Consider the following 25,622-nt stretch of genomic DNA (forward strand, 5'->3'; position numbering starts at 1 on the left):
ATGTTATAACATTTATTTAGTAAAATTGAGAGGATCCTAATTTTATTTTTTTCACATTTTGATTAAACTATTCAATAGATGAGATGTTATGTGGATGATTATTGTTGAGGGTGGGTGGTTACTTCTTATGTTTCGCTACACCTATATTTTTAAGGATAGCCGCCACTGAAGTCACCCAAGAGGTATTTATACACATGACTCTTTCTTATTTTTTCATTTATTTTTAACACTGTACATGTGCTCAATTTCATTCCAATCTACACACTGCAGGGTTAAAAGCGGTGAAAAGTTCCTCAATAGGCCTACAAAAACATCGCTGTTCATTATTTACATTACAATAATCGCTTTTGAAGTACTTATATGATTATGGGACATTGGTGGATTGCATAGATAATAATTAAATCAGAATTTGTTTGAAATTATACTTTAATAATATAGGAGTGTTATCAAACAAAAAATGTATTGATTAAGAAAAAAAAATTGTTTTAACTATTTATTGCAGATTATTATTGGTTAAACTAAATTGTCATTTGCCAGACTACATAATATGTTAACAATGTTTATTATTTTTCTTTATGTAATGCTTATTTTTAAAAATGTTTAGATATTCAACAATGAGAAAAAATAACCGGAAATGTTCTAAAATCTAAATAGCTTTTAATGAATTTTGTGTTTCTGATGGAGGTTTAATTAGAATGGATAAATTAGACAATATCTATTAGGTAATTAATTAATATTAATATGTTACACGTTTACACACGGGGATATATAATTATTTTACATAAATGAGCCCATAGTTGAAATCATATGATAACACTACTACTCAAAGAATTAAAGCTATGTAAGTAAATATCTCAATCATAATACAAAATTGCATTATTCAATCACCTCTAAATACCAAAATCATTTTGTTTACTATAACTTAAGTGTATTCATGTTATGCAATCAAAAGAACATCATGAATATTGAATAACTCAATTTATGTATAGAAATCTATTATTCACTGAATTGTTCATATTCACATCTGGGGCATGTGTAAGAGTCGATTGGCAATTCTTTAATTGCATTTATTCCGACACATGACCAATTTAACCAGTGGTTAGTGGTTACCATTTATGCAATAAACCCATTGCTTTGTAATGTTGTGTGAATTATCAATAGTATTCTTTTCACATACACCACACTCCACAGATTGCCAATATGTACTAGCGATTTGGCCAAGGTATGCCATTGCATCTCCACGAAATGGGATTTCTTTTGAAACTGATTCTTGGATATTAATTAACGGTGCATTTAAAAAGAAATCTCTTAAATTTTAACTCAACAGCCATATTAATTTGGTGATGTGGAATTTTTATGCATATACCATTATTTTATTCTTAATGTGTATTCGATATTCCTCCAAGTTACCGTTCATTGGAATCGTATAAGAAGAATTGTCCCCTAAAATAATTGCTTCTCCAAACATGCACGCATAAGCTCCACAATCGTAACCATTTTTTTGCCGATAAACACCTGGTTCATAATAGGTATATCAATTTTCATCAAATTCTTGGTCATTGAAGTTGGCATATAACCGAAATATTTTCATTACAAAACTTAAGTCTTTCCGTTTTACCAAACTAGATATTATTTATATTTAATAAATTTATATTCTTGATATAACTAACAACATTAAACTCATACAGAACTTAACAACTTATAAACACTATAAATTAAATACTATGAATACACTTAGAAAAACTTAATGTTTCTTATTTACTGACTGTCTGTCGTTTGACTTAATTACTATAATAAATCAATAAACGATTATTTTATATATTATAATGTACTATTTTATATTCGTGGATATAACTAAATACATGACTAATATGTAAATGTACGATTTAAATTTTAAGTACGATAATAATAATATAATATTGATAACCGTCAACCACTATCAGCAGAATACCAGCAGGGCAGCGCCAATAAAAAGAGGCGGAAGTCTCCCACCACTTTCTATGGTGAAGTGAGGAACCGGGTATGCGTATCAAATATCTGTGATCATAGTATCATCACAGAATAACTATTGGTATCATACCTATTTATTTAGTCATGATAACAACTACATTCAATTATTCAAATTGAATTGCTTTCAAGTTTCAACACGTTTTGTCCGTCTTCCGTTTTTGATGGCGGCCGTTAAACGTGGTCACAGGGATGACCTGTCTGATGTCGCTCCACTGGCCAAGAAAGCTAGGGAACCGGAAACCGCCGAGCAGCGCGTTCTCGAGATCATCAAATGTTCTGGCAACAAGGGAGTATCCGACGAGGATCTCATCCGGGCCTGTCCCGTGCTGACGATCGACGAACGCGTAGACGTGGTTAACAAGCTGATCACGTCCAATGCGATCACACTGCACAAGGTAAAGGACACGCTTAGGTACAAGTATAAAGGGCCGACAGCGTCTACCCCCGGGGACGCCAACACCGAGGAACTGGTCGTGTTCAATTTGATACGAGACTCGGGCCGAAAAGGTATATGGATCCGGGATGTGCGCATCAAGTCCAACTTGGGTCTGCCACGGCTCAAGAAGATCCTCAAGTCACTGGAGACGAAGAAAGCCATCAAGGCCGTCAAGTCGGTGGCAGCCGCCAGGAAAATCGTGTACATGTTGTTCGACCTGGAACCGGACAGCTCTATTACAGGCGGCGCGTGGTACTCTAATCAAGAATTTGAGTCAGAGTTCATCGAGATACTCACCAAACACAGCTATAAGTTCTTGGAAGCAAAAAAGTCTAAAGCCCTAAAGAACACTACTATACGCAGTCCGTTAGTCAAGTACAATACGTCGTACGCGACTGCCGACAGGGTACTGGAATTCATATCGAAAACTGGCATCAGCAAAGTGAGACTCACCGTAGAGGACATAATATCCATACTCGACCTATTGGTTTATGACGGTTTGGCTGCAAAGCGTGTTAACTCCGAAGGAAAATTAGAGTACCGTTCCACTAAGACTTTATTGAGCCGAAACGCTGTGAGTTTTTTGCCTTGCGGTAGCTGTCCAGTCATAAAACGATGTTCCGATGCTAATCAATTAAATTGTTTAAACTGTAAGCATATGAAAATTTGGACTACAATTTGACATGGTGTTATATGTTATGTGTTATGTAACCATATGTGTATTCAACTAAATATCTGTTATTTAATATTAAAATAATAATTTTATGATAAAATTTTCAGATTTTTATTTATTTATAAACGGGTAAACACCCTTTGAGTAGATATATAATTCATGTCACACATAGTTTGAGTATATTGTGAATTATAAGGTAAAAAATAGACATTTGGTAAACAATAAAATAATAGGTAACAACTAACAAAATATGATGCAGATAATTTGAAATTCAGGGGACCTAGTTAAAAATTCAATTTATAGAGGTTTTCGATTTACCGAGTGTTCGAATAAGCAAGGAAAAACAAATTAATTTGAATAAAAGAGAGTTGAAAAATTGTACGTATATTTTACATTTATTTATTATACATAGGTACATATGAACTTACATATAATCGCGTTTAAGAAAATTCGAATTATAGAGGTTTGTGGGAAAAATTTGAATTGTTGAGTGTGTCCCACCGACAGACTAAGTAATTATACTAATTATATAAGTAATAAGTAATTATAATAATACTGGCTGCTGCGCTGGGTATTAGTTTAAAATTGTGGTTCTCGTAGGTACACTATACACTGTACACAAAACTTAAAATATTCATTGATATTATAGAGACATCAACAATCGATCCGTTTAAAAGCTTGTATAAAAATACAAGATCCCTTATGGCTTATTAGGTACCTAATTCTTTTAGATTTCATAAATGTATTGATTTTAAAATGGTGTGTGATTTTTATTTTTAAGTTTTTAAATTGTTGTGCCTGTCACCACTGTTTGGGTCAGTATACTGCATCGATTTTCTTCAACAGTTTCAGTTTGTTCGATGGGAAAATTAATCTAATTGGTGCATTCGGGAAGTCAAAGCTTAAAATTCCCAATAGTTTTCAAACGCGCCGGGAAAAACAATATAACAATTAAGGAAAAACGGGAATTGTAACACAAATGAAACTTTCACTGGTTTATATTCGTATTTTCTGTTCATGGTACAATTTTCGAAATATTTTGATGTGTTTACCGACATTTTCGACAAATTAATTAATTTTTTTTTAGTAAAATTTTAAAAAGCTTTAAAATTTAATCCAAGACTCTTTATATATTGTTACAATGAAATTTAAAAAAATATTAAATGTCCGGTCACAATTTTTTTTTTATAAGTATTTAAATTTAAAATTTAAAAATGTATAAATGAAATAAAAATATATACTTGCATAATATGATACGTATAACGTATTACCATTGGTCATAAATAGTAATAGTAGTATTTATAATGCATGGTATTACGTATTGGTATAATATTATTAATATTCTGTGAATTTCTGTAAATATTTAATATTTTGGATTATTACCCAGTGGCGGCACTATAGGTACCTACGTATTTTTGAGCCCTGGGCAATATTTTTGGTGGGGCCCCTGATGATTATGGAACTGGATGGTAAATGCCTACACTTGATATTTTGTTTTATACAGCCATACAGGGTGTTTCTGAAATGGATGGGATAACTAGTATAGCGTGATCAGTGTAATGACCCAATGAACATTTTTTTTCTCTTCAAAAACAGGGTTTATTCAAATTATTTTTAGAACATTAACTTACATGTAAAAATAAACACTCAAGTTGCGTATTAATTGTACAATCCTCATACGAATCGAGGTGTCACTGTCACATCATTTTCGAGCTTACGTAGGGATATGCTATCTGTCTCGTTGACGATGGCATTGAAGGTGTTAAAAATAATAAGCAATAAAGAATCAAAATGTACAGATTTAGATAATGTATATTATATTATATCAGTATCGTCATCATCAGAAACGTCGGTCGCATCGTTGTTGTATTTGTTTGGATCGTATAAATTACCAGCTAAACGAAAAAATTCAATAGCAGGGTCTAGACTCACCAAGCCAAAAGTAATAAAAAAAAAACCTTGAGGGGGGGCATGGGTAAATTAATAGACCGATTACAATGTCAAACTATTACCTATAACTATAACTATAAAAATCAATTTTGAGTTTCTCAAATATGCAAATGTTTGAAATGACTGTAATTCAGTTTTTTGTGCTTTATTAACAATAACATAAAAAGTAAGTACGATAGGCAAATTCTGATTCCACCAAATTGTTGAGCATATAAATACAAACATTTCTAAAAAAAAAAAACAATTCTAAAATCTTGAATTTTTTGTATTTTAAATTCAAAAATACGATTATTGAAAAAATTGAGCATTTTGAAGTTTTTTGACCATAACTTCCAAAATAAGTTCGACCGTTTTTGTTTGAAAGTACCATCAAATTAGCCATGCAAAAACACATTATGAAATAAACAAATTCCAAAAAATTGTTGGGGAGCTAAACTGCATTTATGCCTATGTATTATTACATTTCCAAAAATTCAATATTTTTCTTTTTCTTTTATTTGGTAAACCATTGTTATATTTTGTGGCTTAAAGCTAACATAATAAATACAAATAAATAATATAATTTAAAAATAAAATGATTAAACATGTTTGAAATGATTAATAAATTACAAACATTTAATGAATTGAGCTTTATTTAATTATTATTTGTTCGGAAATTATATTTTCTGATATGGTATGTCTAGTCTTGATAATACTGTAAGTATTATTCATTTAAGATTGTTATTTACAATTATATATTAGAATTTTTTGTTAATTAAGAACCAACTTGTAGAGTGATTATTAAAAATGAGGTTTAAGTTGATGGGTTTAAAGTAGCAGAAATATTTAAAAAAAAGAAGATCCATTACATTTTAAAAATCTTACTGAAATTGAAATAGAATCTGTATACTAATTTTTTTTTACCTATCAATTTTAATTTATTGCTGTATGTAAGTTTGCTTGGTAAAGAATTGTTACATTAAAATAGTAAACTATATATTTATTTAATATTATCTTATATTATATAAGTACTGATAAAGATAAGAGTTACTATAATATAATTTGTGGATACTAAAGGTTAGGTTTAAATCTTTAAGTGTTGTTCTTACAATGTCCAGTTAATGTTAACGGACACTTAACCGGCGGAATTCTGCTGGTAATAAAATCTTATTAGCCAGTTAATGTTACCCGACACTTAACCGGACATCGTAAGAACATCCATAAAAGAATAATATCATACCCTTATTTAATATGTTTTATTCTATTTGTCTGTGTACTGTTGTTGCAAATTTACTAAAATATTCCATAGTAACAGGTTCTAGGTTCTTTAGATAGATTTTAGATTAAATAATATTTTAGCATCCATATTTTAATTTGCAAATAGTGTTTTATCTTTAATTTAGTTATTTAATTTTTGTTTAGATTTTATTATATTCTTTATTCAAAATAATAATTTTTGACTGATAAAAATTTCAAAATAAAATTTTTAATAGTAAACTTCATCCTACTTATGACTTAATAAATAGGTATGGTCACAGCTTTGTGATACGCATACCACCCTTGCCACGTCTATCATGTAGTTTTCCGCTTCTATAATATCCTATTCACATTGCTGACTAATGAAATGCGGCCAACTACGAGCAATGGTTCTGTATGTAGAATAGTGGGAAAATGTGTAAACCAGACAAAACTGGTTTTTTGTAATCATACCTATTTATTTAATCATAATCCAACCAATTATAGTTATAAAACTATTAAAATACACACTACCAAAATTTGAATATAAATTATTTATTATTTAATGACATGTATAATTATTACTTATATTAAACTTTAATTTGTTTTATACTTGATCTGTATGTAAAATTTTATAATATTATGTATTATATTTAAAAGGTTAATACACTCAAAGTTAATTTTCAAAAATAATAATAATTTAACAGTTTTCAAATATCTTATACAGAATAAGGACACAAACGCACTCAAATGAGGTAAAAAAATGCACCACCAGTATCAGTAAAGACAAGTATGCAATAGTATTCTTGTAAAGTATAAATATTTGAAAGCCACAATCATAAAATAATTTTCATGATCAATTTTGTTCTTGATTCACTTGATTACCAATATTAACTTGAAGTTCTTCATGATGTCTTTCCTTCTTTAAAAGTGTTATTAATATATCGTTCTCGGCAATGTCATTTGATATTTCCAAATTATATGTGTTAACCTAATTTAAAGAAATTTTATTAATTAATTTAAAATTTTTTTTTTTTTAAATATCTATATAGATACCATCATTAATAAAGACAAAAAATATCGAGCAACTTCTTCTTTGTCTAGTCCTCCAACTAATTCTCTAAATAATTTTTTTTCACCAATAAATTCAAAGCAGCTCAATATACGTGTTCCATATTCATGTACATCAAATTCTATCCTTTTTTCTTCTTCTTCTAAAATTGGACGCAGGTTATTATGCCATTCCTGTACTCTTTCTCGCATTTTTAGTTGTTCATTCATCTAAAGTAATAAAGAATATAATAACATATCTTTTGTTAGGTGAAAAATTAAACTTACAACTTCCATTTGGTTTTGTTCATGTTTTTGCATATCTAGTGCATTTTTTTGATATGATTGGAAATTTTCAATATTGGCGTCCTCCATCGGTTCTTCATTTTCTGGTTCGTCAACATTTCCGAATAAATCATTGTCATCATGAATTGGACTTTCAAAGCCTATAAATCCTGGTTCATCTGCATCAATTCAACAAATACATATTAATTTTACTAAGAAATTATAAATATATTTTTAATTATTGATCCTGTTCATTGGAATGGTCAGAACTATAAAAATGATATCAAAATATTTTTTTCATTTCAATATCCCAGTAGCGTAGAAATACGAACTTAGAATTTGTATAAACAAAATATTATGCATAATATGCATATTCAATATTTTTTTATTCCAGTAAGAATAACTAATAAGGAACCTTGAATTATATATTCAAGCTTATTGGCCAAACACAAAATTTTTTATCAACATGTTAACCAAAAATTTAAAAAAATTATCAAAAATGTTGACTGTGTAAATAGATCAAAAAGAGAAAAAATATTTTCTAAATTATATTTTGCTAATATGAATATTTGATAAACATTTTTAATTACAATAAGATAACCAAATTAAACATACCTCCATTTTTCAATTTTTCTTCAATTTCCTTATCATGATCTAAGAATAATTTTAAATATGATTATTATTAATTCTGATAAAAACTGATCAAGCATAAAAAAAATGTTTAAGTACTTACAGTCAAATCGTTCTTTTTCTTCCTCTGAAAAACCAATTAAAAAATGTGTATTAATATAATTTTAAGAAAGAATATAAGTGACATTTTTAAAATTTACCTATAATGCGTTTTTTTTTTAAGCTTAGCTATTTCGGATCTTTGGACTTCCAGTGCATCATGGATAAGTTGTCGAAATACATTATCAGCATATAATCCCGATTTTAATCTAAACATTTGACATGTTAATTCTGCTACAGTATATGTTGGTAACCACATTCCACCATCCTAGACAATTTTAACATACAAAAAAATATTTAAAAAATGAAGTTAAATCAGATCTACTTTGAATGAGCCATTGTTTTGAGGTGGCCTTTAGCAGCGAATGTGTTAATAAAAATAATTAGATAAATCTGTTGATAGGTTTTATCGAATTTAAGTAAGTAATGAAAATGTATTTAAAAAATAATTTACAACTACTACAATGATTATTATTTATAAATATTGAAAAATTGGAGGCCTAACACCTTAATTGACTTCTCATCTAAATTACAATAAATTAACATACAAATATGGAGAAAATGTTCATCAAACATCTATGCATTAGTTACTTTTTAAGAATAAAATGAACAAATTAACTATATACTATACAAATTGTTTGGATGTTAATGTTTACAAACTTCTTTTTTAGATCCTTTTTTCTTTACTAAAGGTTTGTCTGCAAAATTATTATCCTTAGCATTTAAAATTGGATCCCATATATCATCAGTATTTTGAGGTATTTGGCTAACATTCAATATATTTTCTGGACTGTAAAATAATATAAACATCATTATAAAAGTGCAAGTTCATACTCAAAAGTCAAAAGTACTTTATTTACTTTGGTAGCATTGCATTAGCGACACAAACTTCATCAGTAACTGTCTGATCAAAAATTATTGGGTCGGGAGTACTTGGAAATATTTCATCGATGTCATCAACTTCCATCAAATTCGTTGGTAACTAAATAATTAAAATTATCCAGTTAAAAAAAAAACCTTGGTTAAGCTAAAATTTATATTAATAATATACTGGGTCAGTGCTTTTTCGGTAATTGAGAGGAGTTGCAGATGTGGGATCTTCATAAGTGGGACAATCAAATTCCTCATTTACAGCCAAATCACGATTTAGAGGAAAATTTATCCTTGAAAAATAATATGATTAAAAAAATACAATCCACATACTTAATTATTTTCTATTATATTCTTACATATAGTCATATTTCTTTCCAATATTATCTCCATTTCCAATACAGATATAAGGCAATATTTTATTGTACTTGTTATCTACTTTTATATTAGCATTGAGAACAATTTTTTGTACTGGTGGTTTTTTACTCAAATTTATTACTTTGCAGTCATATTTTTTCACTATAAAAGAATGTACAAGTTTATATTATTTATTGGCAATTAGACAACAGTTACACTTGAGGTCATACTTATGGTAAATGTACTTACGTGTTACAGCGGTGTTCGCTTTAATCGGTTCAAAAGAAGAATAAAATTTTACCTTTTTTTCTTTCTTTTTTTTTTTATTTCCTACTTCGTTTTCTGCATCAAGATCTACATCAATATTGTCGTTTATTCGGCTGTTATAACAAATCAATATTTAGTATTATTTACATTTATAATTAAATCATAATAATGGTAAATATATTATTATTTACACCAAATAAATTTTACTAACTAGAAATTACAAATCCTAACTTCAAAAAATAGTAATAAAGAGAAATTAATAACTATCTAATACTGATCAAGTATTGAAAAATAGTTGTAAGTCTGCTGGGTGCTAAGACCACTTGGGTGCCCTTAAAAAGAAGGTACACTAGAGTTAAATATCATATTCGATATAATAAAATAAAATGTTAAAAAAAATTGACTAAAGAATCATATTTTTACTTCTGTTTGGAGAATGGTTATATAATAATTTAAGGTTTCAAAAATAGATAATTATAATGTATTATAATATATAATTCCTGGGGTCGGCCAATCGGGGTTTGGAGGGAAAATATACCTATGATACAAAGTTATTAAGTAAGATTAAAACTCACTAAGCTCGGAATTTCCCAATAAGTTTCACCATTACATCAATTAATTCATCAACTCTTTTTTGATAAATAAGTATGACATTTTGAATCATTAATGCAGCTTCTACAAATACTAAGGAACCTCCTAGTAGATCAGTATCTACTCTCAAGTGAAACAAAAACGAATCCAGTTCCTGAAATAAAAACACATTACAAATACCTATATATGAAATATTATTTTCTTTGCATTGAGGTTAAGAATTACCTTGATAAGATCATATTTAAGAGGTTCACATTGTTTTTTTTTTGCGATTATATCGACTGGCCGTAGTAAATTTTTAAATGCTTCAGCAAAATCGCTATCATCTTGATATTTACGTACAGACGTTTCCGCTAAAAATAAAAATATATATGATATTTACATTTATGGTTTCATTAACTTAAAATTAATATTTTAGAAAAGTACCAATTGATTCATTTTTTGAAAGCTCCATCATTGTGATATATTGTATATGTTATCTTGAAGGACAAAAATATAAATAGTACAAATTCTGAAATTTGAAATATTATTAGTAATTAGTTTATTTTTTATAGAAACCTTAGTTATAAATTAAAAAATAATATTATACAAACACTGGATAGGCATCTCACATTACTCATTCAGCTTCTGTCAATGTTGTATTATTACTTTTAGTTTGAAAGATAAATCATTCTAAAACTTTTTCGAAAAATAGCTCTATTTACTAGTTTATAGAATGTTTTCAAATTTAATAATAATACAAAATTCTATAATCAGACAATTTGTTTAAATTATATCATGCCTAAGATGGTAAAACACCTATGATAACTCCAGTCAGAGACAACATAAGTGTGTACGGTAACTTCCTAAAATATTTTTAAAAAATAAATAAATATTTAATAATACGCAATTTAAAACTATAATAAGCAAAAACTGACTATATACCTTAAGTTTTTACCTCCCTACAAATTGATCTAATGACGACCTTCACCAGTTTCCAACCACATTTCATTAATATCATATGTAGATATGTAATTGTTTTAAAAAATGTATATCTATTATATTTATACTAATAAACCATTATGTAACCAATAATTAATGCTTTTCTTAAAAAAAATGTTCAAGTTTAATATTTTTATTTGCATATTTTATCAATTTTAACTTCTAAAACTTAATTTCCGAGCATTAATAATAACAATTGTAAATTTAAATTAAAGACTGTTTGTTTATTATTGAGAAATAAAATAAAAGAAATGGAATCATTCAAGTTGTATATTATATAAGTTTATTATTATTTATTTAATAAAATTAATTACTATATCTTAAATTGTACAAAAAATATTTTCAAACCATTGAAATTATTAACTATGTATGTGTATGTATTAATAATATAAGAATATGAATTAAATTAAATCACCAATGACATTTTAATTTGGTAGCAATTTTCTCTAAAAATGATATATGATTGGCATATAATTTCAGATTTTGATCTAAATCTACCCATTTCACTCCAACTGCATCATCTCCTGCGTGAAGTTTTAACATTCCTACATGATCTCCTTTCTCATCATGAAAAAGAGTTGCAATGGTTTCCATCCAAGCATTATCCGTGTTTCTAGGATCATCAACATATCCACAAAAAACTTCTACGCCTTCATTAAATATTTCCTCGATTTCTTTTTCTATTTTTACAGCATCTTCTTCAGATTTTTGCAGCAAGTCCATAGCTTCTTCCATGAATTCTCTCTTCAGAGTAGTTGAAATTACTTCTCCAGAATCAACCATACCACCAGGTAATGCCCACTCACCGGAATCTTTTCTTTGAATAGCAACAAACTGAAGAATAGGTTTATCACTGTTTTTATTAAATACATGTTCATTTTTAGATTTTTTCCAACGAGTAACAATTGGATCAGCGGCATGATTTGGTCCCCAACGACCAAGAACTCCACGGCCAGTTATACCAGTTCGGCCACAAGGATTCAGGGGATAGCCATTTTTAATTTCATACATTCCAGTCAAACTAATTCTATTAACATAACCATCAATTGAATTCCAATTGGGTTGGAAGTCAGATGCATTCAAATCTAGATCAGCCCATGGTTGACCAACAATACATTTTGATGTAAACAATGTTGGATTATAGATGGGATATGGGGAATTCCAACTAACTTTATCATCTGGTACATGAAATCGAACAATTTTGCCATCTGTTTTAGGATAAATGTTGTTTCTACATTTATAGTGGAACATGATTTTGGCGAGCATTTGCTTTTCTTCTAGTAACAATAAAAACAAATATCTCATGTTGGAATTTATTAGTTTATTTATTTTAGCATGTATAACAATGTAAATACTATAATATATAAAAATTATGTGTCTTGTTATTTTCTTTAAATAAATACTTTAGGGCTCTCAGATAAGTACAATAAAGATGATAACATTCTTAAAATCTCATCTATATGACTAAATGACATTGTATATTAGTTTTTAATAGCTGCGGAATAAAATATGTACATTTTGAAAAATGGAAAAACACATGTAATATAAAATATTTAAGTTAACAACTGAGTTTTAATCTTAATTTAGATTAATAGTTTAGGTAATGAAACTATGGTCAAAATTATGAAAGAACGGTATTGAAATAAATTAAATCATGTATTTTATCTATAATTGTATTTTATTTGTTACAAAATATTTTAACCTTGGAACCTAATTAAATTATTTATTGCACATTATTACTTATCATATGTTTAAATTAACTCTTAAGTCTTTATTGTTCATTGTAACTACTACTACTACTACTACTACACACTAAACCAATGATAAACTCGAATAAACATGGACATCGATCATTTGTAACAAAAAATTATTATGTATACCAACGGTTCCCAAATTTTTTGGCTCGTTGTGCTTTTTTTTATCAAGGTTTTTTTCAGGGTGCGCTTCCCCAAGTTATAGCATAATTACTCATAAAAAATTGTACTGGATAATATGGAAATATTTATTTAATTAAAATTATACATAATCTATACCTTTTTATTTGCATAATCATAATTGTTTCAGTAACCTAACCCTACCTACCTAAAGGTTTTCAAATTTATTTTTGGACCATATAAAATTCAAAGACAACTTTGCAAACCAGGTTACTTTGGGAACCACTGATGTATACACTTCATATAATTTTACAGAGATTATATTAATAAGATTACTATAACTGTTATATATACAACTTGAACTACAATATATTAAGACTAAATAAAGAAAATATTACTTATACATTTGGTTAAAAATTAAAACAAATTTTAAGTAATATCAAAAATGACTGTTCAACTAAAAATTGGCAAAGAAAATATTCCAATCAACATAATATGGTTACGAGACAATTGCAGGTAAAAATAATCATAAGCGCTGAATAATTGTATTAGTTTTAAATAAAAAGAAAAAACAATTCATATACATCTAATAAACCTACTTATGTCATGTTTTTTAGGTGTTCAGAATGTTATGACCATGATAATCATAATAGAAAAACAACTACTCAACAATTCCTTAAATCAATTAATATTAAAATCCAAGATTATACACAGGGAGATAACGATTTCTTCATTGGGTGTTAGATTCTTATATATTATATAAATTATTTAAAAAAGTATCTAGATAAGTTTAAACCATATTTAAAATGTATATATTTTTTTAATCATAGGGTCTGATGGTCATAAATCTGCATATCATACTAAGTGGGTGATTGACACATGGACAGGAAATAGAATAAAAATTGAACCAAAATCTTGTTTCGGCGAAGAACTTGAGAAACTACCTTCAAAAGTATCTTATAATGATCTATCTCAAAAAGAAGGGCAAAAAAAATTGATAAAATCAATTTTAAAATATGGTGTAGGAATTGTAACAAATGCAAGTAAATATTAAAATATTATTATAAAGTTTTGTTTTAATAATATTAAGTTGTCAACTTGCATTGTTTATGAATAAAATAATATAAACAAAAAATAGGAAGTATGTAATACAGCCAATGGTCCTGTTATTGAGGCTTCAACTTAAATAAAAAAAATTGGTTATTTAGTTAAATATTATTATCTTAAAATAATAATTGAATTAATAAAAAAAATTGAAAATTATAGGTACGTATTTAATTAGTAAATAAAATATAAATTTTATTAAGATATTACATTTTTTTTTTTAATTCATGAATTCATTTTACGTATTGCTATATTTATTTATGTTTATAAATATTTTCCAAAGCTGATTAACTGATTGTTTTTTAAAGTTTAAAGTAAGTTATGAACAGTTATTAATTTATTATAAAAACATTTTATTGTAAAAGATAGTAGGATTGATAAGGTTAACAAAATTTAAGCAGCAGAATTTATACTAACACGTTGACCACCATGTGGCTACCGGCGGCCGTAAATGAATATTATGGTTTTATATTATTAACTTTTCTATGGTACTACAATAATGCACCAAAAAAAAACGCCTCGCTGTAGCGGAAATCATTACAAATTTTTTGATGTAATATATGTATTTTTAATTTTTTTTTTTTACATTTTTAAACTTTTTTCAAATACATAGTATAATATACAAATTTGGAATGACACTGAAAAATATATTTGGCGTACTGATGATGCATATGGTCTAACCGGTGGCAGTCAACGTGCTAAGGGTGTCGATGCCGTTTATTTTAATTTTCCGCAATTCTATAAAATTTTAAAATTATATTTTATATTTTGGTTGCTACCTTAATAATTATAATACTTTTCTACTAATCTACTGTTCAAAAACTACTTAGGGGAGGGGGAGGGGTTAATACGGTGTATTATATCAACAAAAATGACTCCACAGGAAAAACTCTCACGCCTCATTGAAAACTTTTGTTTATTTAAAAGATGTTTAATTTAAACAAATATTATAAACCATTCAAAATATAAGCATATTTTAGCTTCTAAAATTATAATTTTTAAAATCGAGGTTTAATCCATCCTGCAAAATTCTTCTTTTAAATTAACAAAATCCATTAAACCCATGAATACTCTCATGATAAGTACATACTAATATTATCATGACTTTTGATTACTTGAACACTTAGATACACACTAAATTTTTTAAATTTATTATATTAATATAGGTAGATCCTACATTGGAAGCTACGGAAAAATTAGTTAGGTTCATAGCACAACCACAAGAAACCATATTTGGAACAATGTGGACAGTTGGAATTAATGAAAATCATAAAGATCCGGCATATTTAAATGGTCCATTAATAGTACACAATGATAGCACATATTTCAATGAAAGTACTGGGTAAAAATATAGAATAAATAATCATAATATTGATGGCTTAAGTTTCTAATTTATATAATATAATACCTAAGTTGCTAACATTATTTTATATTTCAGTCTTCAAGTATTTCATATGTTGGAAAGGGACATTAACTGTAAAGGAGGTTTAAGTACTATAGTTGATGGGTTTAAAGTAGCAGAAATATTAAAAAAAGAAAATCCATTGCATTTTAAAAATCTTACTGAAATTGAAATAGAATCTGAGTACATAGAACCCGGTTTTCACTATAAATGTACAGGACCAGTTATAAAAATTGATCCAACTTCAAAAGAAGTATATCAAATAAGGTGAATATTCAATTTTTATTTTTATTTTTGTTATTTAATATTGCATACCTACTTGAGCAACAATAATGACGGCGGTTTTGAAAAATCAGGTTCAATATATACGACCGCAGCGCTTTACCACCATCACGTGTTAATGAGTTTTACGAAAGTTATGCTCATTTTATAGAAATATTAGAGAGAGAAGAGATGTATTGGAAGCATTGTTTGCAGCCGGGAACTGTGATGATTTATAACAATTGGAGAGTGTTACACGGCAGAACATCTTTTACAGGGAAACGGATTTTTGGTGGATGTTATGTATCAATGACTGAATTTTTAAGCAAAGCAAGAACATTAAAATTAATATCATAATAATTGTCAAAATATAATTTAGGTAGTCAAATTATTTAGAAATTAAAACTGTCAAGTGTAAGTAAATATTAAAATCTTGGTAGAGGTACTTACAGTATTGTTATTGAAGCAAGTATTTTCAGAGAATGTAGAATTATTATAGTAACATAATAAACAATAATTTAACTGGTGATAACTCGTCGTTAAAAGTGTTTATGAATATAGCACTTAACTTTATTTTAACCAATGGCTATTACTTTAAAAAGTCATTGTCAATATTATAATAATTATCATAAAATAAAATAATACTTAATCAAAAATCAATTGTGACTACCTACCGTATTACCGTTAACTGGTTAAATTTACGATGCGCACTATTTAATATTTTGATTGTGTTTAAACGTTAAAACTAAATTTTAGATAAGCTCCAAGACGGTTATTTAGATAATTTTCAATCACATGAAAGTGGTTACAAGCCAGAAGCCTACAACTTGCTGGACACCGCCGCGCCGGCTATTTTCATTGTTCACGCAGATTACAGAAACAAAATTTAACAACGTTTTCAGCGTCCGTCGTATCTACCGATTTTGGCGTCCTATGTTGTGATTGGTCCAGATACTGATAAACATATTTCGGTGATTGTAACAAAATCGTGCTTCATTTAGGAATATAGCGGTCGGGGTGGGGACGCGGCTTCGATAACAATTATTATTAATATAGTCGGCTATAATAGTGTAGGACTTAGGTAGTTAGGTATATAGTCGGTTACAATGCTACATTGACCTATTATAAAATATTATAAATTATAGGTCAATGGTCGGCTATCTAGCCGTTCAGGCTGTTCAGCTGTTGTCTGTATGTCTATGGCATAAACATTAGAGCCAATTTAGAGGACATAGAGGACATTATACATCCTCCAATGCCCATGGTCTATGGCTTCCATCCACGATATCGGTGTAATACTACTTTACGCCTTTTTTGGGGTGACGTCAAAGATGGCGGGCACTGGGCTCGGATAAAAAAATCGAAAATATTCCTCTGCTTGCTACGCAACACCACCCCCAGTTGGTCGCAGGGTAACCGCCGTATATCGACTCTTAATACGTATTATACGTAGGTATACCACTACGTATTTAAATTGAACGGTCGTTATGAAGAGTGGGTATACGGCGGTTGAGTGTATTCGAGTTGGGTCTGAAAATAATATAAGTTTTAAATTTTGTACGAATTGGGTCCGTTTATGATTATTTATCGAATGTAATGAACGAATACATAATATGGATCTCGTACTTTCCGGTGAAAATCGAAATACACCGATTAGGTATAATAATAGTAATAATATTATCTTATCGCATAATAATAAAATGTGTTGAACTATAATATAGCATGTGAATCTTTATTCTTTCCATTCACACTTCAATTCTATGTTTTATTCTGCTCGCCCAATTATATTTCAATTTATGGGTACACGTAAAAAAAAAAAAATTGAAATCGACGTTTACATTAAAATGAGAAGTCCAGAGGGAAGAAGAAGAAACTGTATAATATCTAAGGAAGATTTCGTAAAGGGAAAAATGACAGAAAAAATATTGGGAATAATTAATTGCTACGAATTTGTTAAATCTGTGTCTTATAAATGACAGCCCAATTCTTAACTTATTTACTATTAACAACTATATGACGATTGTAAATCACGAAAATAAAATCGTTAACACTAGAAAACAAATATTTTTAACCACACCTATAATAACACACCTAGACAGTCCTAAGTCCTAAGTAAAAATAGGATGGAAAACATTTTTTTCTGGGGCCCAACTGGTACAGTAGGCTTTTTAGCACGGGACCTAACTAGTACAGTAGGCTTTTTTACACGGACCCAATTGGAATCTGGAACCCAACTAGTATGCGGTTACCCTGTAGGCTGTGACCAAATTGAGATGGTGTTGCGTACCAAGTGGAGCGATATTTTCGATCTTGGAACAAATGCACTTTACCACGCCCCTCATGCGTTTCAATTTTTTTGTTTGAAAGACGTGTTTTTTAACGTTGATTTCGAAACTACGGGCAGACGGATAATTTAACAAATAAACTGAACCTTGTTAGTTAAACTTTAAAGTGCCTAACACAATAGTGGCTCTGGTCTTAATTCTTTAAACTCGAGGACCTCCCGTCGACCCGTCGACAACTACGTCTTTTAAAAAAAAAATTTTGAAATTCGTGAGTGGCGAGGGAAAGTGCATTTTAGCCCTGCAATATTGCAGTAGAGATTAGCATAGATAAATAGATTAAAGAATAGTGTTTATAAACAAGTAGGTAACATATTATCTTAGTTACCATAGGGGATTTGGGTTATTATTTGTTATTTTTATATAATATACTATATCAGTAGGTACTATAGTACATAATATAAATAATAATATTTATATAATTAAATAAGTAGGTACAGTTTAAAAAAAAGTCTCGCGGGTGGGATATGACACCCAAACTCCCCCCCCCCATAATTACGTCATTATTATTGTGTGCTTTTATTATCACAAAATATTTTATCAATATTTTTATCAGTTTTCAGTGTAATGATTTTTTAAAGATGCCCAATACTATGAAAACTCAGGTTTAAATTATTATTTTCAATTCTGTTTCTCAAACACCATAAAATGGATGTACTCAATAAATTTCGCTCTACAGTTACAAGTACTATGTCACAACTGTCTACAGTTCTACCGGGCAATCCAGTAACTAGGGAGTATGAAGCTACCAAGCATATTGCGAGTGCTGGTGTTGGTATGTATTATTTGTTTCTTTCATCAATATCATTGTGGACTTGTTACATATTTTTTTATTTACTATAATGTTTGGTAATAAGTAATATTTAACTCTTTTTTTTTTTTTTTATTAAATTAGGATTACTTTGGAAAATATACAGTGGTTATAAAAAGTCAACACAGCAACCTGCATCTATTTTTGTATTAGAAAAGAGACTATTAGATAAATGGTCGAAAACTGAACGAGAACACATAATAGAAGTTGTCAAAAAAGGTGTTGCCCAACTAGCCAGACTCAAACATCCTCAAGTATTAACTGTTCAACATACTTTAGAAGAGTCTAGGTTCATATGATTACAATGTATTGATTGTTAAGTTATTTATTTATATAGTCCAACATTTTCAGAGAAAGTTTGGCATTTGCTACAGAACCCGTGTTTTGTAGTCTGGCTAATGTCCTTGGTAAGATGGAAAACACACCTCAGCCAGTGTCAAAAAATCTACAAGATTACAATCTATTTGATATTGATATCAAGTATGGCTTAATGCAACTTGGTCAAGGTCTTGCATTTTTACATAACGATGCTAAGCTACTCCACCACAATTTGTGCCCAGAAAATGTTGTAATTAATGAACAAGGAGCATGGAAAATATTTGGATTTGATTTCTGTTCTCAAAGTATCAATCCAGTAGATCCAAATGTAAGGATTAAACAATTTGGTCGGTTGATGATATTTTTTTATGTATAGATATTTTTTTTATTCAACAGCCCACTTGGCCAAGCTGGGAGTATAAAGTAGATGTCCATCCATGGGCACAACCAACTTTAGATTATTTAGCCCCTGAATCAGGTTGTGATCACATCCAAATTAAAGCCAATGACATGTATTCTTTGGGAGTTTTAATTTTTGCCATCTATAATAAAGGAAATGCACCATTACAGTCAAATCATGAATGGTCTATTTATAAACGGAATTTACAAGAAGTATGAAATTAGTTGTTTCTTTTTAAATTATTTGCTAAAATTTAAATTTAATAGATGAAACATAATACACCAAAATTATCAATTGTTGATGCTGGTCTCCGAGATCCAGTAAAATTATTATTAAGTTTTAGACCTGAAGACAGACCCGATGAACATGAATTTTTAAAAGTAAGATATTTACTTTTAATTGAAGCAGGAAGTCAACTATTTTATTTTTACAGATTGAATTTTTTAATGATGTTGGAGTTAAGACATTAAATTATTTGGATTCACTTTTCCAATGGGATAATTTACAGAAATCCCAATTTTATAAAGGTTTACCTCAGATAATGGAAAAATTACCTCACAGAATTTGTCTAAATCGGTAACTACTATTTATATTTAATAATAACTAAACAATATAACATTTATTATTAATATGAAATTTTTTAGGATTCTTCCGTGTCTTGTAAAAGATTGTGTTAATCCTGTTATGATACCTTTTGTTTTGCCAAATATTTTTTATGTCTGTGAAAACTGTACTAAAGATGAGTTTGTAAACCATATTTTACCATGCTTAAAGCCTATAATGAAAGTCCATGAACCAGTTCAAGTATGTATTTTTTCATCATTACTCATTCAGTATTTATTATTTATGTTATAATTTTAAAGGTTCCTTTCATATTCCTACAAAAAATGGAATTATTATTAAAATTAGCACCACTAGAAGATCTCAAATCTGATATATTACCAATGTTATATAAAACATTGGAATTGGATTCAAAACCAGTTCAAGAAACTTGTCTATCAGTGATTCCATCATTAGCTACTCTCGTAGAAGGCCCTTCCATGAAAAATGCCTTATTACCAAGGATAAAAAGATTATGTTTGTCAACTTCTGATCTTTCAGTAAGTTAAATTAATCTTAATACAAGGCTATTCACTTGTGCAAAAATTCAATAAATGTATATATTCTTATGCTAAATCAATTATCATGTTTATGGTAACACAGCTATAGGGTCTACCTAATATATAATACCACTAAAATCCTTTGAATAATTAGGTAAACATCCAAAACCCATTAAACCAAAATGATTTTTTTTTCCAAAACCAGAATTAACCGTAACCCAAATAATTTTTATTTTACAAATTTGCAAATAATTATTTAATGACAGGCTCAATTATGATAGTTTATATTTGCATCATGTATCTGATGATCGCTCTTTTGATATATTTTTTTTAGAATTTTTCACAACTAGTAGACACCTGTAATGATCCATATTAATCTGAATATTAACTGTTTTTAATGCTCAAACATTTGTTTAAACTACTTATTCTAGTGTTTGTACATAAAACACTCAAAACTCAAACAAATTATATAGGTCCATAGTTCTGCTTATTAGTTATTTCTTATTACTTAATAGCATTTTAATTTGTCCTATAAAACACTAAAATTGCCCAATATTTTATATTAATTGTGAATTTTTTTTTTTTTTTTTTGATTAAATATGAGAATATTATTTTATTAATTGAAATATTAAATAAATCAAGTATTTTTTTAATTTGGATAGGAAGCATAAATATAATAATTTACATATAATAAGGCACGGTTCTTAGCCGTAAGAGATGCGCCAACACTGCTTCTGAAAAATAATTCTGCCTGATGCATATTATTTCTCATGTGCTGTTCTGTGTTCAATTCAGGCTAGTATATTTATAAACCATGCATTTAGACTGGATAGAGCACATTCAACATATACATATTTCCAAATAATTACAATTCTAATCATAGAATTCCATATACATTAAAGAAAAAAACAACAATAAATTCTATTATTTATTTTGTTTACTTAGTTTACTTATTCTCATATAATTAAGAGTGCGTTAAACCGCATACATTCTCTCTGTTTTACAAACGCATAACATAACAAATTGTACGCTCAGCAGTTCACATTTAGCTCTGTTAGTTCAAAAATTAGAGAGAATTTACCTCTTATAAAATTTAGAAGTAAAAATATTATATAGTGAACCTCTTAGGGTTTTTTTATATTTTAAATTTAAAGCAAGTTATGAAGAATTTAAAATTGTAAATTGTTTGTACATTATAAAATACTCACGACTTGCTTTAAAATTAAAATATAAAAATAACCCTACGAGGTTCTATGAGGATCACTAGATCTTACCCTTACATTTTATAAGAGGTCAATTCGCTCTAATTTATGAACTAACAGAGGTGAACGTGATCTACTGAGCGTACAATTTGTTATGTTATGTTTTTGTAAGACAGACAGATGCGGGTGTACCACCCCATTAAGAAAATATATTATGTGAAAATAACTATTAGAACTATCAATTAATAATTACCCAAATAGCTTTTAAAGTGATAGTATGAAACTAATTTATATGTATATATTACTTATTTTTTAAGATAATGTGGGTGCTTTAATGATGAGTTATTATTATTAAATGTATATTTAACTGTTTAGGTTCGTGTAAAATGTCTTGTTTGCATTGGTAAATTAATTGAATATTTGGATAGATGGCTAGTACTTGACGATATTATTCCATTTTTACCTCAAATACCTTCCAAGGACCCAGCTGTGATTATGGGCATCTTAGGTAATTATTATTATTAATTTGTTCTATTAAAGAATAATTTAATTTTGGCATACTTAGGTGTATATAGGATTATTCTTTCTCACAAAAAAATGTATATTACGAAAGAAACTATGGCCCTCAGTATTTTACCTTTTTTAATACCAATGTGTATTGAGAATACACTAACGCTGAATCAGTTCAATGTTTTAATATCAATTGTGAAAGAAATGATTACTAGCGTTGAAACTGATCATCGTGCTAAATTACAACAACTAAATGAACAGCACAGGTACATATATATTTAAACTAAATTGTTTTTTTTCATACATATTTATATTGTGTATTATCAATAAACATTAATTGTCCATCACACTTTGCAGATCAATTTCAAACAGTTTAACTTTAGAAAATGGAATAACAACAAAGCCAAATGGTTTGACAAATGAATTCCAATTTGAAAGTTATGTTGAAAAATCTCCAATTCAAATATCTGGTTCCAATGAAATAACAAATAATTTATCTTCCAACAAAGACAAATCAAAGTATATTTACAATTTATATTTAATTTTATTAATAATTTTACCATTTTTACATAATCTATAAACAACAGATTTAGAGAAAGGACTGTTGATTGGTTAACAATATTTTTTACTTTGTTCAGGTAACATTTGTAGTTATTGTTATTATACTTCAAAGTATCACATACATTGATAAAAAATATTAATAATATATTTAGTAATAGATACAGTTTAATACAATTTACAAAAATTATAATTTTATTGAGACGTTTTCAACAAATAGCTAAATTAACAAAAAAATAACTAATTCAGTTTGCTACTGTTTATTTTTCATACCAAATCAAATGTTTAATATTGGTTTGAACTTTAACAGATAAAATCAAAATGTATACCAAATTTGATGAAGAACTTTAAAAAAATTAAATAGAACTATTGTTAGAGTGAATATAATATTTTTTTGTATTTTCCGTCATTATTTTATCCAATTAATATTTTTTTAAAGTTAGGTTTAGTTTGATATACAATTTGAATATTTTCGCATATGCTGGATTTGAATCCAACTAAAAAAATTGCTATTATAGTTTAGTTTAGTTTGGTTCAAGTTTGTTAATTTTTTTTAAATATATCTTTTTCTTCAATATTAGGGTTTGTACACCATTACTCATTTTCCATATAAATATTCAACCATAACTAAAATTGAGAGGAGATAATAAGAATTTAGAATTAGGTCTACATTTTTTAAGATTTCAGATTTTCAGAAGTTTAATAGTAAAAAAAATTTAATTAAAGATTTATATTGAAAAAATGTTTAGCAAAAGTATAGACATATGTTCAATGGGCAAAGGATTACAATAATTTATTTTTTGTGCTATTTAATTCATTCTAGGACTAACAAATCACAAGATGTACCATTCCGTACGTTTCAGCAAGACGTTACCCTTACTCCAAGTGTAGAAAAACTCAATAAAAATAATCCAGTACCCAAGGATCTCACTTCATCTCTAATTGATTCAAATATAAATCAAATAAGTTGGTCAAATCAGATGAAACCTACCACAAGTTCATTGTCTCAATCAAAATCATTGGGATTTGAAAATAAATCAATGAGTCTTCAAGGTAGACTTTCAGGATTTGAAAACAATTTAGTTAACCCACAAACTAAACCAATGTCCCTTCATAATTCAGCAAATAACTGGAATGATTTATGGATAAAACAAGAAGAAACTCAGCCACAAGTTAAACAGTTGTCTTTATCTGATATAAATGATTTATTGAGCTGAGAAATTACTTAATCCACTAAACAGTAAATGTTACCTACCTAACTTATTTATTGACTTTATTCAAGTATTATATATTTATAATTTCAGTCATTATATTTATTTTTAGGAATTGCTTCTTTGATTCCTTAATTATTAATTTAATCTTCATATTAAGGTCAGACAAAACCGGATTACATTCAAAGCAAATCTTAATTTTCTATTCATCAATTAAAATTAATTAATTAATATCCATCTATACTCTTTTTCAAAAGAGAATATACCGCTTTCGCGCATGTTGAATGATTCAATTTGTGCGTCGAGAACCACATGATCACACTAACAATGGGAAATTGGTGGGGAATGCGCAACACCGGACATAAATTGGTCCCCGGCCGGTACATTCTTTTTTGAAAAGGAGTATAGTTGAATGCAATCAAAACCAACATTTGGAATAGAAAAAAGATGTAAAAACCTAAAATGTTCAACAATAGTATTATTTTAAATTAAAACAAACCACATTTGCATTAAATTGCAAAATTGAAATAAATAAAATACTAGAAAGAATAAATCCATTCAACTATTAATATTATTTATTTATTAACAAATTGTGTAAGAGTAAAACAAGTAACAAATATATTGGTTAGGAAACGTATTATTTAATCTTTAATTTTTAATTTTTAATATTATATATTATATAAATTAATTTTTATTAAGCAGAAAAGAAATAATTATGACTGATATTTAAATATATTTGTGATTTAATTGTAATACCATGTCAAAGTTACTCCAGTGGGAGAATTCTTTATTCTGGGAAACTTGTCTTTTTAAAATTGTAATTGGCTATCACTTATTGTTCTGATATATTATATGTAACAGGTTGTGTAATTTAAAATTTAAAATTAAAAAAAAGTTGTAATTAAATTTTATCTAGCAACATAAATATGAATTACACAATATCTTATACAACATCTTTAAAACTAATTTATTTGTTAAAGAAGAAATAAATTTTAGTTCTCCTGCTAAATTTTTATACTTTGATCCTTCAAAGATGGACGGATACTAACTAGAAATCACAGACATAAAGCACGTTTTATATCCGTGGTACTAACTGAATCTCTTTTAATTTATTA

At 28.0% G+C, this 25,622-nt stretch overlaps 5 protein-coding genes across 9 annotated transcripts; 3 read left to right on the top strand and 2 right to left on the bottom strand.

The window, feature by feature from the left end:
• Positions 1-2,070: 2,070 nt before the first annotated feature.
• On the top strand, positions 2,071-3,219 carry LOC100163475 (probable DNA-directed RNA polymerase III subunit RPC6). The gene has a single exon (XM_001944524.5). The coding sequence runs from the start codon at positions 2,172-2,174 to the stop codon at positions 3,126-3,128; it is 957 nt and encodes a 318-aa protein (XP_001944559.1). The 5' UTR covers positions 2,071-2,171; the 3' UTR covers positions 3,129-3,219.
• Positions 3,220-7,490: 4,271 nt separating this feature from the next.
• On the bottom strand, positions 7,491-16,930 carry LOC100163434. 4 transcript variants are annotated; one of them, XM_016804031.2, is made up of 15 exons: positions 16,730-16,930; positions 11,027-11,278; positions 10,860-10,944; positions 10,659-10,786; positions 10,418-10,587; positions 9,825-9,955; positions 9,578-9,737; positions 9,400-9,511; positions 9,209-9,330; positions 9,009-9,138; positions 8,450-8,616; positions 8,353-8,376; positions 8,235-8,273; positions 7,623-7,798; positions 7,491-7,565 (listed from the first exon to the last, which is right to left on the bottom strand). In XM_016804031.2, exons 3-12 carry the CDS (start codon positions 10,888-10,890, stop codon positions 8,355-8,357), a joined length of 1,173 nt encoding a protein of 390 aa, XP_016659520.1. In that variant the 5' UTR covers positions 10,891-10,944; positions 11,027-11,278; positions 16,730-16,930; the 3' UTR covers positions 7,491-7,565; positions 7,623-7,798; positions 8,235-8,273; positions 8,353-8,354. The 4 variants fall into 4 exon arrangements, with proteins under 4 accessions (XP_016659520.1, XP_008182638.1, XP_008182639.1 ...); XM_008184416.3 differs by lacking the exon at positions 16,730-16,930 and adding an exon at positions 11,358-11,625; XM_008184417.3 differs by lacking the exon at positions 11,027-11,278 and having other exon boundaries at positions 16,730-16,864.
• LOC100159385 (ADP-ribose pyrophosphatase, mitochondrial) lies at positions 11,821-16,648 on the bottom strand. Of its 2 annotated transcripts, none has more exons than XM_029491426.1 (2): positions 16,506-16,648; positions 11,821-12,691 (listed from the first exon to the last, which is right to left on the bottom strand). In XM_029491426.1, the coding sequence occupies exon 2, from the start codon at positions 12,678-12,680 to the stop codon at positions 11,826-11,828; it is 855 nt and encodes a 284-aa protein (XP_029347286.1). In that variant the 5' UTR covers positions 12,681-12,691; positions 16,506-16,648; the 3' UTR covers positions 11,821-11,825. The 2 variants fall into 2 exon arrangements, with proteins under 2 accessions (XP_029347286.1, XP_008182637.1); XM_008184415.3 differs by lacking the exon at positions 16,506-16,648 and adding an exon at positions 16,114-16,199.
• LOC100168280 (trimethyllysine dioxygenase, mitochondrial-like) lies at positions 13,623-16,584 on the top strand. The gene is made up of 6 exons (NM_001246068.2): positions 13,623-13,804; positions 13,906-14,027; positions 14,119-14,327; positions 15,559-15,734; positions 15,831-16,061; positions 16,151-16,584. The coding sequence occupies exons 1-6, from the start codon at positions 13,734-13,736 to the stop codon at positions 16,410-16,412; spliced, it is 1,071 nt and encodes a 356-aa protein (NP_001232997.1). The 5' UTR covers positions 13,623-13,733; the 3' UTR covers positions 16,413-16,584.
• Positions 16,925-24,603, top strand: LOC100166156 (SCY1-like protein 2). Its single transcript, XM_001944758.5, has 13 exons — positions 16,925-17,026; positions 18,954-19,172; positions 19,293-19,497; positions 19,560-19,854; positions 19,923-20,138; positions 20,193-20,306; positions 20,360-20,502; positions 20,571-20,730; positions 20,790-21,026; positions 22,604-22,736; positions 22,794-23,004; positions 23,096-23,257; positions 24,120-24,603. Exons 2-13 carry the CDS (start codon positions 19,046-19,048, stop codon positions 24,511-24,513), a joined length of 2,397 nt encoding a protein of 798 aa, XP_001944793.1. The 5' UTR covers positions 16,925-17,026; positions 18,954-19,045; the 3' UTR covers positions 24,514-24,603.
• The last annotated feature ends 1,019 nt before the right edge of the window (positions 24,604-25,622 follow it).

Source organism: Acyrthosiphon pisum, chromosome A3 (genome assembly GCF_005508785.2).
Source record: "Acyrthosiphon pisum isolate AL4f chromosome A3, pea_aphid_22Mar2018_4r6ur, whole genome shotgun sequence".
NCBI classification, from domain to species: domain Eukaryota; kingdom Metazoa; phylum Arthropoda; class Insecta; order Hemiptera; family Aphididae; genus Acyrthosiphon; species Acyrthosiphon pisum.